Source organism: Muntiacus reevesi, chromosome 14 (genome assembly GCF_963930625.1).
Source record: "Muntiacus reevesi chromosome 14, mMunRee1.1, whole genome shotgun sequence".
NCBI classification, from domain to species: domain Eukaryota; kingdom Metazoa; phylum Chordata; class Mammalia; order Artiodactyla; family Cervidae; genus Muntiacus; species Muntiacus reevesi.
The window spans coordinates 65,142,497-65,157,557 of record NC_089262.1 but is presented as its reverse complement, the minus strand read 5'-3'; the positions used below and the strand labels follow the sequence as shown (position 1 = coordinate 65,157,557).

Here is a 15,061-nt window from a genome sequence, read left to right as displayed (position 1 = left end):
TCTCTAAGTACACTTTCCTCTCAGATCCCAAGACCAGAGCTTTTTTCCCTTGAGAAATTAAACTGGAGAGGTTTCATATTCCAGGGTATCAGATACAGTAGAGAAGCACCATACATTTGGTAAAAACTTCTAATATGGAAATCAGAGACTAAAACAATTAAAAGGAACTTAGTATCTTGATAGTGGTGATGAATGCATGAACCAACATATGTTGTTAAAATTGTGCAGACTAAATACACACATACCAACACACACAAACACTCACACAAATACATGTAATATTGGGAAAGCCAAATAAGATTGGTGGATTTTATCAGTGTGCTTTCTTGATTGTAATATTGTGCTTTAACTTTGCAGCAACTTAGCATTTGGGGAAACTGGGTAAATAAAACATAAGATCTCTGTATTATTTCTTTCAATTGCATATGAATGTAATTATCTCAAGAAATATTTTTAAAGGGGAGAGTTAGTAGAAACAAAGTGAAGAGTAGAAATAAATTTCCAAAAGGGTTAATTAATAACCTCAGAGAGATTAAGAAAAGGTAATGCATTCCTGAAACATGAATAGAATATTATTTTGAAAACAAAAGTTCAGAGACTGTTCCAAACGTAAAAGTTGCCAAAATAAAACGTTCAGTAGAAGAGTTGGAAGATAAAGTTAAGGAAATATCCTAGAAAGCAGAATAAAAAGAAAGCAGGAAGAGTTTTATAGGAGGAAAAAAATATAAGAATGTTAGAGTATGAAACTAGGAGGCTTGGCATCTATTAGGAGTTCAGGAAAGGATGGGAAAAAGCAGAAGGAAATTTGCAAACAATACCAAAATAACTCAGCACTGAGACACATAAATATTCAGATTGAAAGATCCAATAAGTACCCACCATAATGAATGAAAAAAAATACACTAAACTTCATAATCATGACATTTCAGAATAAAAGTGAGAAAGAAGATCATAAAATCTACCAGAAACAAAGTCACCTATAAAGAACTGGGATCAAGAATAGTATTAGACCTCTCAGCAGTAGCACTGGAAGCTAGAGGGCAATGGGGTAACATCCCCAGATTTCTGAGGGAAAATAATTTTCAAACTAGACTGACATTATCAAGTATAAGAGAATAAAAATATTTTCAGACATGTAAATTATTCTGAAATTTATCCCTTATGTGCTTGCTCTTAGAATCTACTTGATACACAAGCCAAGAAAATAGAGGATATGGGGTTTTGGAAAGCTTTAACACAAGATAACAGTAGGCAGACATAAGATAATTATGTAACACATTTGGGAACAGTCAGCTAAGTTGAAGAAGGCTCTGGGAGAAAGGATGGGAAAATGGAAATGAAAGTTTTTAATCTTATTGACCATGCGGAAAATATCATGAAGAACATTTTGTACATATGTCAGAGCATTTGGAAAGAATTAGTGACAGATATCTGTCTATACAACTAAACACAAAAAAGATGGTATGATTAAATCCAGAGAGTGTTAGAAATGTGATATAATCATAGTTTACTTGGCTCATCTGTTAGAATTATTTACGTAGTCATAATAAACATGTAGAATTGATTTAATCTCAAATTGTTATCATAATGGATGGATTTTTGAGAGAGGATGGTTTGTAGGAAGAGCAAGGGGAGTAGAGAGGTGAGTGATTAGACATACACTGTAACAAGTTCACTTGATATCTAAAAACAGTCAAATAAAAACATGTAGTACATGCAGCATGTAATTTGGAAACGTTTGTAAATATAGCTAAGAGTTGAAAGGCAGTCAGAATGGAGTAGGGGACAGCTGTTTTTTACTGTATACGTCTTAGTACTGTTTACTTTTTGATGCTGTTTGAATTTTTAAATGTTTATGTTATTTTAATGTAAATGAGAACAGTGAGAAGGTTCTTTCAGTGAGAACTGTAGATGCTACATAGAAATAAGGAGCATCTGATCTAATTCTATCTTTGTATTATTTCCATCTTTCAAAGGGAAATAGCTAGGAATTTAAAAGGAATTAGCTTAACTAGAAATAAAGATTGGCCACATGCTGAGGTCTTAGAGTTCTTGGTTTGTATGATAATGTCTTACTGTGCTAAATATCACTGAATTAAAAGTAATGGTGTTAGATTTTTTTTTTTTTTTTCAGTTTTCCTGGAACCAGAAACATTGGATCTTTTCTTTAATTTGTATCATTCACTTCCACCACTCCTATCTCAGTTAGTAAGTAAAACTCATTCATTATTTCATTTAAAAGTACCTGTGATATTTATCTCAGGGTGGTACATACTTACTTTATTTATATTCTTGATTGAGTTTACCTCTCATAAGAAATTCTTAACATCATCTATCTGGGATTTGTATTGCTTAACCTATTTGTCAATTTCTAATTACAGTCCATAGTTCCTGCCATTTCACTGGTGAGCCCCAAACCCATAACTGGTGATTTAGTTCGTCCCCATAGCCAAGACGACCATCAGCCTCTAAAGATCCTTTTTCCCGCTCAGTCCCTAGCTCTTCTGGTACTCAGCCCAGCAGTTTGCCACACCACCTGTTGCCTTCCCTTCTCCTAACCTCTCTCCAACTCTTTCTTCACTGCTTGGCCCCACGTCAGGCTTGCCATGCAGCCCCCGTCAGATGTCTCCAAATGAGAAACCAGGGGGATGTGCTCACTTGGTTTTATGTTCATCACTCCAGTTGTTCATTTCCTTTTTTGAATCAAGTTCTATTGTGTGCTAAAAAGTTCAGACTCTTTGGTTACATAGAAATTTGAGATTCTGGATTCCATCTTTGTGGAATCTAAAAAACAGAGACCAGGCAAGATTGAAAAAAAAAAGAAAAAGTTGTCACTTTAATATCTAAGCTTTTAGAAGTAAAGTTGGAAGATTCTTATATTGTCATTTCCTTAAAAAAAAAAGTTCGATTTAAAATACATATGAGCAGTATGTTTGTTTAGATATGTCGTTGCCTAGAAGGGAGGAATAGGTTGACAAAAATACTGCCCCTTCTTAAAAACATGCTTGCTCTCGAAATGAGAGTTTTATTAAGGGGGTGGTTTTTAAACTGGTTTTCACAGGACACTCATGTTTCTAGGTGGTACCACAGAACTTCAGCCTTCTGTCTTTTTACCAAAAGAGTCCTGCTTTTAGTTGTTTAAAAAACCATGTTTTCATGTTATGTTTACAGTTATGTTTAGGGATAAAAAAAACAAGCTACTGGTGCTTAAAAAGTAGAATGGAAAACTGCTTTAAGAGAATGTTGCTAACATTTATTGTGCATAGCCTATCATGTGATTCTTATCTCACTTCATTCTCACAGTGGCCCTGCAAGTTAAGTGTTGTTATCTTCACTATGTAAACAAGTCAGCAGACTCAGAATGACATAAGTGACTTTCTTAAGGAGAGTGAACTAAATTTTAGAGCTGAGAGTCAAACTCAAGTGGTTTTGGCCCCAAACTTCTACATATTTTTAATTGTATTAGTGGTTCCTAAACCTTCTACTCATCACAAAGAAGTTTTGTTTTTTGGGATGTTTGTTTGCTTGTGTGTTTTTTTGCTTTTAACGTTAAGGACTGTGACAAACTGAGTAACACCTAAACTGATTTTTTGTCCCTATTCTCATCCTTGTCTTGAGAATCAGACATTTTGTGTGAAATCTCCTCACTGAAATATTTAAATATTGGCAGATAGTTCTATTTTTTTATAAGTGGGCAGATATACATATGTGGACTGAAACAAAACACATGTGGGCCAGCTTGGGGCCTCTCAATTAATAAATGAAAGGCTTCAGTGAATTCCAGTAGGAGAATTAAGAACCTGAGTAGTGAAATTGTCTGATAAAGTATTAACTTAAGGAAGATAAATAACTAGGCCACTGTTACTCTCTGTGGGAATTTTTATAGGATATCTAACTCTTTCAGGAACATTTTCCAAATTGTTCTCAAGATATTAATAAATGGTGTGGGCAAGATGATCTGTCACCAGATATATTTGGGACATGCTAGATTAAATAAAGTTACAGATTTTTTCCTACTTACAGGATACTGCAGTGCATTTTGTGCAGTATTTCCTAAACATATTCTGCAACAACACAGTTATTTTCATTTTGGTGAAGCACTTGATTCATCAGTTTACAAAGGTTTAGGCAGCAAAAGCAATTGGGAGCCTTTTGAAGTATATTCAGATCCTGGCTCTGCTCTGGTGTATCTAATATATACATAAATTTTAGAGGAATTTTATATACAAATAGAAATTCTAATGGTGGAATTGAAGATTTGTGGATGGTGGTAATGATTGATGATATTTAGTTTACATTGATTTTTGGATTCTATAATTCTTTTTTATCATTAAAGTTTTAAAAATTTTAATGTAAAAACTACTGTTCTTTTCGTGTGGCCATAGTTACTTTTAAAGTTGAAATGAATTTTGTTGTTCCTGTTTTTAGGCACTTTCATGTTTAGTTCAATTTGCTTCCACAAGAAGGTCCTTATTTAGCAGTCCTGAACGTGCCAAGTACCTTGGTAATTTAATTAAGGGAGTAAAAAGGATACTTGAAAACCCTCAGGTATTTATGAAGTAACTTAATTAACATTAACATATATAAGTACATTTTTTCTGCTGAAAGGTGCATAATAAACTTATGACATGGTTATGATTCTGGAAGAAAGTACATATCAGTCTTCTTTTTTTTTTTTTTTCCAGTCTTCTTTTTTAGCTCCCATCTGTAGTGTAAATGGGCAGTTTTTAAAAGGGCATGTTTTCCTGACTGATGTCTGTGTTGTTTTTATTGTTCCCATAGGAATAGAAGTTGCATATTTTATTATGTTTCTGCTTTTTACCATTGTGTTTTGCTTGTACTTCTTAAATTACTGAAGTGATTAGTTATATCTGTATTCTAAACTAGAAGACAGTATAAATCTGGGTGTTAATATTGAAATAAGTGGCTTTAAATTATGAAATAATATCTTTTTGTCCTCTTGCGGGCAATAAAAGTGTGTAGATTTTAAAATCTACTCTCTATATTAACTGCAAATCTTCAATGGCAATATTCATTTCAGAGAATTGCAAAGCCATTATTAATTAGTGATTTGGGGTGTCTGGATAAAATTTGTTTCACTTTAGTTTTTGGTTTAAAATATCTGTAGTGAAAGTACAGATTTTAAAAGATTAAATGATGATTTAAGGAGGTTTATCTAAGTCTTTTGGCTGTTAATAACTTTTGGGAGAGACAGACTTCTCAAACTATAAAGATAATAACACGCATCCTGTCTTTAAGGGGCTCCCTGGGGACACCTTTCTTGGTCTTTTGTTTTAACCTGTTCTTCTCCCAGAGTTACTTCTATATATTATAGTACTTTTGTTAAACTTTCTGCTATACATTGCAGCAGTTTATTTGAGTGATTTAGAGACAGGGAGTTGCTTGAGGACATCATGCCTGTGGGTACTCAATAAATATCTGTTGAATTAAAATATATTTCTGTTACTTGTACACATTTAATCTAAATGTAGTGGTATTGCTCTTTTCTAGGATTTCAAGAGTCATTCTTATTGTCCATCTTACGTATTTTTCAGTTCTTGTACTGACTTCTGTTTAAGCCACAGTACACACATACACACTTTCTCTGTCTCTCACTTCTCTCTCATGCACATTTTTTGGGTATTGTAATGGTTACCAAACATTATGACTTAGTCATCATGGTCAAAGCTTCCTCCGAAGCCTCTACTTTGAATTCCTTTTTATTAATCATTTATGACAACATTAAGCCCAGTGGGAATCATTTTTTTTTTTTTAATTGATACCTACCCAGTTGATGCAAAGTGCAGTAAGTACCCATGAAAACACTGAGACTTAGTAAAATACTCTTGGAATTTTACTAATGGTCATTAGTTTGGTTTATTTTTAAGTTTTTAAAATAGACTTTCTTTTTGTCTCATAATTTAGGGTTTGTCTGATCCAGGTAATTATCATGAATTTTGTCGATTTTTGGCTCGTTTAAAGACAAATTATCAGCTGGGAGAATTAGTTATGGTGAAGGAATATCCTGAAGTTATCAGATTGATTGCCAATTTTACCATTACTAGTCTACAGGTAAGTAAAAATACATAGTTGATGCTAAACTGTAAATGGTTTTAAAATACTTTCTTGATCAGATTTGGTAGGGATTTTTAAAAAACATCTGTTAAAGCACTTTGCTAAAAATATTCATTGCAAGATTTTAGGAAAAAGTTCTTTGTAACAAATTTTATAGTAATAAAAATTTAGAGGCCATCTAATTATCTAATTATTAAAGAGTGAATTGAGAAACTGGTAAAATCTATGTGGAGAAATAAAGTTTTGCAGATTAGTTTTTGGAAAAATTCTTTTTATAAGTTTGGGGAGAAGTTTTAAAACCATATTTTCCACATGATATCAGCTCTGTTAAAAAATATTCATGGAAAGAAGATTAGAAGTATGTTCACAAAGATTTAAAATTTGCTATGTTAAATGTTCATTAGTGTTATAATCAGAATAAGTTTAGTTTTAAATGTATGTTTAGTAATTTTGCCTCTGCAGTTCTTATTCTAGGAATATATGATATCAGTTTAAATAACATTTGCTTTATTTTTTTGTAGCATTGGGAATTTGCTCCCAACAGTGTTCATTATTTATTAACCCTGTGGCAGAGGATGGTAGCATCCGTTCCTTTTGTGAAATCAACTGAACCCCACTTATTAGACACTTACGCACCAGAAATCATGAAGGCCTTTATCACTTCTCGCTTGGAATCTGTTGCTGTAGTTGTGAGGTATTGAAAACTAAATGTTTTTGTTGTATTTTCATCTTCTGCATCTCGGAATTTTTTAAAATGGAAGTATAATTTACTTGTGGTAAAATTTGACCTTTTTCAGTTTTATGAGTTCTGACAAATGTATATATTTGTGTTTAACTAACAATACAATCAAAATATAAAATGGTTCCATCATCCCAGAAAGTTTTTTTAGGTTCCTTTGTAGTCAGACCTTTCCCCATCCTTAGCCTCTAGCAGTTATTGATCTCTTTTGTTTCCCTAAAATTTTTGCCTCTTTTGAATGCTGCATAAATGAAATCATATAGTATGTAGCCCGTTACTCTGGCTTCTGTCACTTGGCATAATGCATTTGAAATTCTTCCATTTTGTGTCAGTAGTTCTTTACTTTTTATTCTGAATAGCATTTCATTTTATGAATATATCATAGCTTATTAATCCATTCACCTTTTGGATTCTTTCTGTTTAAGTGTTCCTATACAGATTTTTGTGTGAATGTAAGTTTTTATTTCTCCTGGGTCAATACCTAGATGTGAGATCTGGGTTGCTAGGTAAATGTGTATTTCACTTTAAAAGAAATTGGCAAACCATTTTCCAAATTGCCCATTTCGTTCCGCATTCCTACCAGCAGTTTATGAAAGATCCAATTGCTTTGCATCCTCACCAGCACTTGATATTTTAAAAGTTTTAAAAACTTTTAGTCATTCTAACAGGCCTGATGCCTCATTGTTGGTATAAATTGCATTCCCTTAATGACTTATAATGTTGAGCATCTTTTTGTGCTTATTTACCATTTCTATATACTCTTTGGTAAAATACTTGTCAAATCTGTTGCCCATTTTTGTATTGGGTTGTTTATTTTCTTATATTGAGATTTGAGAGGTCAGTAAACTTAGGTCACAAGTCTTTTTATCATATGTGTTTTGCAAATATTTTTTTCAGTCCATTGCTTGCCTCTTCATTTCCTTAACAGAGCCTTTCAAAGAGCAGGAGTATTAAAGTTTCATGAAGTCCAATTTATCCTTAATTTTTTTCTTCTAGAAGTTTTATAGTTTTAGAATTTAAATTCATGTCCATAATCCATTTTGAGTTAATTTTTGTATATGATATAAGGTAAGTCTCCATGTTCTTTTTCTTCCCTTTTTATCCTTTATATATTTTGAAAACTGGTTATCCCTAACACCATTTGTGGAAAAGACTCTGCTTTCTCCATTGAATTGTCTTTACATTGTTTCCAGAACTTAATTGACCACATATGTATGGTTCTATTTCTGGACTCTCTTCTCATTAATCTATGTGTTTCTCCTTCTGCTAATACCCTGCCTTGAGTACTGTAGCCTTATAATAAGCTTTGAGATCAGGTACTGTGAGTCTTCCACCTTGGTTTTCCCTTTTAAAAATTTTGGCTCTTCTTTTGCTTAAATTTTAGGACCATCTTGTCAGTATCTGCAAAAAATGTCCTTCTGGAATTTTGACTATGATTTCACTGAATTTGTATATTAATTTATTAATTTGGTGGAAGAATTGACATCTCAACAATATTGAGTCTTTCAGGCAATGAGCTTGTTTATCTTTTATTTAACTCTTCTCTTATTTTTTTCATCAGGGTTTTATAGTATTCAGTCTTTAAATCTTTACATATATTTAATTAAGATTTAATTAGTATTTTATGTTTTCTGGTGCCTTTCGAAGGTAATGTTTTTCAGATTTACATTTCTAGTTGTTTATGTTAGTATAATGGTAATGAATTCTATATATTGATCTGTATGCTAGCAACTATGTAAACTCACCTGTTAATACGAGTAGCTTTCATATGGTTTCTTTGGTACTTTTATATACATAATCATGTTTTCAATTATAGACATTTTATATCTTACCTTCAATGTCTTTTACTTCTTTATCCTTGATAGAATTTTGATTTAACTTAAATAGAGTTTATTTGTGGTGAATAAAAGTATGTCTCATTTTAATGTTGTCGGTTGTCCTATTCTTATATATTTACAGAGATAATTTAGATGATCCACTGGATGATACCACCACTGTGTTTCAGCAGTTGGAGCAGTTGTGCACTGTTAGCAGATGTGAATATGAAAAGACATGCACTCTTCTTGTACAGTTGTTTGATCAAAATGCACAGAATTACCAAAAACTTCTGCATTCAACTTCTGGAATAACTGTGGACATGGCAGTTCAAGAAGGTCAGTAAATTTTATATGACTATTGTATGGTATTATATTGAATTTTAGGTAGCTTCATTAATCAATTTATTTAATAATTTATTGTAATTTATTTTTATTTATTTCCCCAATTTCTGTTCTTCTAGTAATCAATTAATTTTATTAACCTTCTGGATATTTTGGTGGCTTGATGATTTTAATTCTTTATGAGATTTGCACGGAATATTTCTCTCTGGAATCAGTATTAAAAAAAGTTGATGATGATCTTTGAGTAGAGTTTATTAACTTTTAAGTAATTATGTTTCCTTCTTAGCTATAGCTGACTAAAAATTTTGAGCCCAATTTTAGCCAGTTAAAAGTTACATAAGACCTCATCATGGTTTTACATTTGTTTATTAGCCTTCATCATGGCTTTATTTTATTATTACATTTTAGTTTCACAATTTCCTCTTTATTTTTTTATTTGAGAAAATAAATATTCTCATAAATATTTCATTTATTTGAGAAAATAAAGATACACAGAAAGATTTATTTCTGTGTATTTCCTTAAATCCTTTCTGGAAAACAGGAAATTAAATACACTTTTCAGATTTTTAGATGAGATGACTTACGAGAATGGAACTGACTGTATATATTTCTAATAGAAGGCAGTTTAGTTATAGTTCCAGGATGTTTTTCTTTTTTCTTCATGTTTGTTGATTTTATCTTGTTTGGAAAATGAGTGGTAAGTGATGATAGTCAAACTTTCAGTGATTTCCCATCTAAACTCTTTTTAAAAGATTCTTTATAAATTATCCTATATGTTTACAAGATGTCTTCTTAAAATGCCTTTTGTTCATTTTCTCTTGCGCTTTTTGAATCACAAAAAGCTGAAGGTCTGGATAGAGAAATAGTTAACCTCCTTTAAATGTTCTCTTCCATATCTCTCATTATGAATTAAATGAGGGAGAACTAACATTTTGTTTCACAGCATTTTGTCTTCATGATTGATTTCTTTCTTTAGTAGAGTTTTGAAAATTATTAAATATCAAATACATCTGAGTATTTATATATAGTAGCGGTAACAAACACCTTCACATAACTTAAATAACAGGTCAATACCAAGCTTCGCTGTTCCCTTTTTCCTGCCAGCAGAAAATGCTTGCTGTTTGTTTACCAGTTGATGCCTTTTCTTCATAGTTTTACTGCATATATATATATATTCTAGAAATAATGCATAGTTTTGCATATTTTTGAATTTTATACAAATGGAATCAAAATGGATTTATTCTTTTACAACTTGCTTCATTTTTTCTGTGTTGTGTATATGAGAGTTTATATTGATGCTATAGATATAGTTCCTTCATATGTACTGCTGCAGTAGTGCAATATTTTTTTCTTTTTTTTCACTTATTTTTCACTTATTTTTATTAGTTGGAGGCTAATTACTCTACAATATTGTAGTGGGTTTTGCCATACATTGCCATACATTGACATGAATCAGCCATGGATTTACATGTGTTCCCCATCCTGATTCCCCCCTCCCACCTCCCTCGCCATCCCATCCCCCTGGGTCTTCCCAGTGCACCAGCCCCGAGCACTTGTCTCATGCATCCAACCTGGACTGGCGATCTGTTTTACACTTGATAATATACATGTTTAGACATGTTCTCTCAGATCATCCCACCCTCACCTTCTCCCACAGAGTCCAAAAGTCTGTTCTATACATCTGTGTCTCTTTTTCTGTCTTGCGTATAGGGTTATCGTTACCATCTTTCTAAATTCCATATATATGCGTTAGTATACTGTATTGGTATTTATCTTTCTGGCTTACTTCACTCTGTATAATGGGCTCCAGTTTTATCCATCTCATTAGAACTGATTCAAATGAATTCTTTTTAACGGCTGAGTAATATTCCATGGTGTATATGTACCACAGCTTTCTTACCCATTCGTCTGCTGATGGGCATCTACGTTGCTTCTATGCCCTGGCTATTATAAACAGTGCTGCGATGAACATTGGGGTGCATGTGTCTCTTTCAGATCTGGTTTCCTCGGTGTGTATGCCCAGGAGTGGGATTGCTGGGTCATATGGCAGTTCTATTTCCAGTTTTTTAAGAAATCCCCACACTGTTCTTCATAGCAGCTGTACTAATTTGCATTCCCACCAACAGTGTAAGAGGGTTCCTTTTCTCCACACCCACTCCAGCATTTATTGCTTGTAGACTTTTGGATAGCAGCCATTCTAACCGGCGTGTAATGGTGCCTCACTGAGGTTTTGATTTGCATTTCTCTGATAATGAGTGATGTTGAGCGTCTTTTCATGTGTTTGTTAGCCATCTGTATGTCTTCTTTGGAGAAATGTCTGTTTAGATCTTTGGCCCATTTTTTGATTGGTCATTTATTTTTCTGGAATTGAGCTGCAGGAGTTGCTTGTATATTTATTGCAATTTATTGATGCATTTATTGTCAGTGGGTATTTGTGTTTTTCCTGCTTTTTGCTAATATAATGAATGCTGCTGTAAAGCTTTTGTTATATATATTCATTACACAGTCAGCTTCAGTAGATCATGCCAAACTATATTTTACAAACAGTGATTATACTACTTTATATCCCACCCATTTTGATCCAGTTCCTCACCAACAGCTCATAATATTAAGCTTTTTGTCAGGCTAGTTGAGGTAATATACCTCACACATAATTTACTTTTCACTCCCATGGTTATTAATGATGTTTAGTGTTTTATGTTTATTGACTGTTTGCATCGTCATCAGTGATGTATATGTTCATGACTTTTCATTCTCCTCGCCATTTGGTTTGTTGGTCTTTCTTTTGCTGATGGAGTGCTTTATAGTGTTTTAACACTCTAGTGTTAAACTATAGATCTTTAGTTGTTTAAATTCTAAATATTGCCTCAAATTTGTGACCTGTCTTTACATGTAACTTTAATATATCTGTTCTCTTAGTTTTCATATCAAATTTTGATTAACTCACATAATCTTTTGAAGAGATGTTATATTTACATTGTCCAGAAAAAAAAGGAATTAAAATGTGTTCTGCTCCAGTCCTGTAATCTGTCTTCCTGTTCTTCACTCTAACAAATTATGATTCTTGCTAGTTTTGCATCTTTCAAAAGTTTCTGTTTGCATATACAGTTAATGAATATCTGAGTTCTTATCCACTCTTACTTACATGGAATGTGGCATACCACACTCATGTTCTACTCCTTGCTTTTTCTCATTTAATAATGTATTTTATAGCTATTCTCAAATCAGTATATGGAGAATGCTTTTTTAAAGATGAACAATATTTTATCTTTTGAATGTATCATAATTTAATTAACTGTTCTCTCCATTGCTGAGAGTCATTTGAATTGTTTGTCATCTTCTGCTATTAAAATTAATGCTATACAGATTAACTTAGTACTTGTCAGTTTATATTTATGCAAGTGTGTCTGTAGGATAATTTCCAAAAGCAAAACTGCTTCTTGGGAGATAGAAATATTGTATTTGTAATTTATATAAATATTTCTAAATTATTCTCTGTAAGGACTATACCAGTTTACTTGTCCACCAGCAATCTATGAGAGTTCCATTTTATTGACTTCACAGGACAGTATTACCAAACTTTTGAATTTCTGGCAGTCCTATAGGTGAAAAATGATTTCTCATTCTAATTTAGCATTCTCATATTAGTGATGTTAAACATTGTTTAAGAACTGTTTGGTCTTTTTCTGTAAAAAGAATTACTCATTTTTTGGCTCATTTCTTTTGTTAGGTTGTTTTTCTTGTTGATTTTTCAGAGCTCTTTATATTTTAGAGAAATGAACCCCTTGCTTGTCTGTATTAAGAACTTTTAATATCTTTTTCCTTTTTTTTTTTTTTTGAGTGTACAGTTTGATGAATTTAGCAAATACATAGCTATGTTACTAGCACCATATTTAAGATAGAAAACACTTCTTTCACTCTGTAAATAATTTTCTTATGCCCTTCAATTCCATTCCATAATGCTTGGTCCAGATAACCACTGATTTTTGTCACTATGATTCCTTTCTTTTAGATTTCTATGTAAATGAAATTATATAGTAGGTAGTCTTTTGTGTTTGACTTTGTTTCTTTAGGATAATGCTTTTGAGATTCAAATATATTGTATATGTAAATATTTTCTTTCTTTCTGTTTCTGTGTAGTATTGTATAGTATGGTTTTCTTTTTACTTTGTTTAGCTGTTTACCTCTTAAGTTACACTTGCAGTTTTTATTGACTTATGAATATGGTGCTATGACCACTTGCAGACAAGTCTTTGTACCTAAATTTTCCTTTCTCTTGGGTAAATACCTGAAACAAATTGTGGAGTCATGTGGAAAATGTGTGTTTAATATTAAAGATACTGCTATGCTATTTTATGAAGTGTACCATTTTTCATTTCCATTAAGAGTGCTTCACATCTTCATCATCATTTGATATTGTCTTCCTACTTTCAGCCATTCTACTGGGTATATAGTAATAGTATCTCACTGTGATTATATTTTGAATTTCCTTGATAATTAATGAAGTTGTGCTTTTTTAGGCCATTCTTACATCTCCCTTTATGAAATGTCTGTTCACATTTTTTTCCCCTTTTTTATTGGGTTGTTTGTTCTTTTGCACATAGTCTTATTATTGAAATTCTAAGTGTTTTTATATTCTGTATACAGCCCATTTTTCACATATATGTTTACAAATATTTTCTTCCCATCTGTCATTTGTCTTTTTAACTCTTAAGAGTTAAACTTTTAAAGAGTTAAGTTTCAACTCTTAAAACTTTTTAATTCAGAGAGCAGAAGTTATAAATTTTGATGATCTGCATTTTCAGTTTTTTATTTATGGCTTTATGGTTTTTGTATTGAAGAAATCTGTGTAACTGAAGTCATAAATAGGTTCTATATTTTTCTTCTAAAAGTTTAATAGTTTTAGTTATTATGTTCAGGTCTGTGATCCACTTTGAATTAATTTTTGTGAATGATGTGAGGTAAGAAGAATAAGTCCTCCTCCCCAACCCATATAGCTATCAAATTCTAGCACCATTTGCTGAAAAGACTTTTTTTCCTTTTGTATTATTGTGTACCTTTGTCAAAAATCAGTTGACCATAGAAGTCTAGGGTCTGTTACTGGACTCTATTCTGTACCATAGATCTAAATGTCTATCCTTTTGCTAATATTATGCTGTCTTGCTTACTATAACTTTATAAGTCTTCAAATCAGGTAATTTAAGTCTTTCAGTCTTGTTCTTCTTCCTCAGAATAGTTTTGTGTTCTACATCTTTTGCTATTGTCTTAATTTTAGCATCAACTTGTCAATTTCTTTAAAAACTCATCAGTTTACATTGAGGTTGCCTCAATCTGTGTATCAGTTTGGGCCATCTTAATATTCAATTCATGGACGTGGTATCTTGCTCCACTTATGTAGGTGTTTAAAATTTTTGTTTTACTATATTCAGTTCACAGCTATTAAACATCTTTTACTGAATTTATTCCTGTATATTTTTGATGCTGTTGTAAATTTTGATTATTCTCTACTATCCTATATAAGTCCAGAATTGATTTTTGTCTTTGTGTCCTGTGACTTTGCTAAATTTACTTAATAGTTTAAACAGCTTTTTTTGGTAGATCCTTTAGGATTATTTTATATGATAATGTGACCTAAAGTAAAGACTGTTTTATGTCTTATCTTCATGCCTTTTATTTCTTTTTCTTCCCTTATTCCACTGGTAGGACCTTTAGTAGAGTATTGAACAAAAGTGGTAAGAATGGATATTCTGGCCTTGTTTCTGTTTGTACATAAAGCAAACATTAATCCTTTTATCATTGATAATAAATTTGGTGAAATTCCCTTTTGTTTCTCAGGTTATTTATAATGAGTGGGCATTAATTTCTTTGAATGCTTTGTTTGTACCTACTCAAATGACCTTTGTTTTGTTTTTCATTTTACTAATGTAATAAATTACATTGATTGATTTTCCTGTTAAACAGACTTTGCATTCCTAGGATAAATCCTACTTAGTTATGATATTGTTCTCTTATGCAGTGTTAGATTCAGTTTGCAAAAATTTTATTTTATGTTGATGTTCGTGAAGGATATTTGTCTTTAGTTTTCTAT

The 15,061-nt window shown here is 32.0% G+C and overlaps 1 protein-coding gene across 6 annotated transcripts in view; it reads left to right on the top strand.

The window, feature by feature from the left end:
* The window catches only part of RANBP17 (RAN binding protein 17), a 349,536-nt gene that overhangs the window by 46,296 nt on the left and 288,179 nt on the right, over window positions 1-15,061 (top strand). For all 6 annotated transcript variants that reach the window (XM_065905571.1, XM_065905573.1, XM_065905574.1 and 3 more), the window contains 5 exons: window positions 2,135-2,208; window positions 4,429-4,548; window positions 5,926-6,072; window positions 6,597-6,769; window positions 8,774-8,967. In XM_065905571.1, the coding sequence (XP_065761643.1) occupies window positions 2,135-2,208; window positions 4,429-4,548; window positions 5,926-6,072; window positions 6,597-6,769; window positions 8,774-8,967 (708 nt within the window). The remainder of the gene's footprint in view (window positions 1-2,134; window positions 2,209-4,428; window positions 4,549-5,925; window positions 6,073-6,596; window positions 6,770-8,773; window positions 8,968-15,061) is intronic.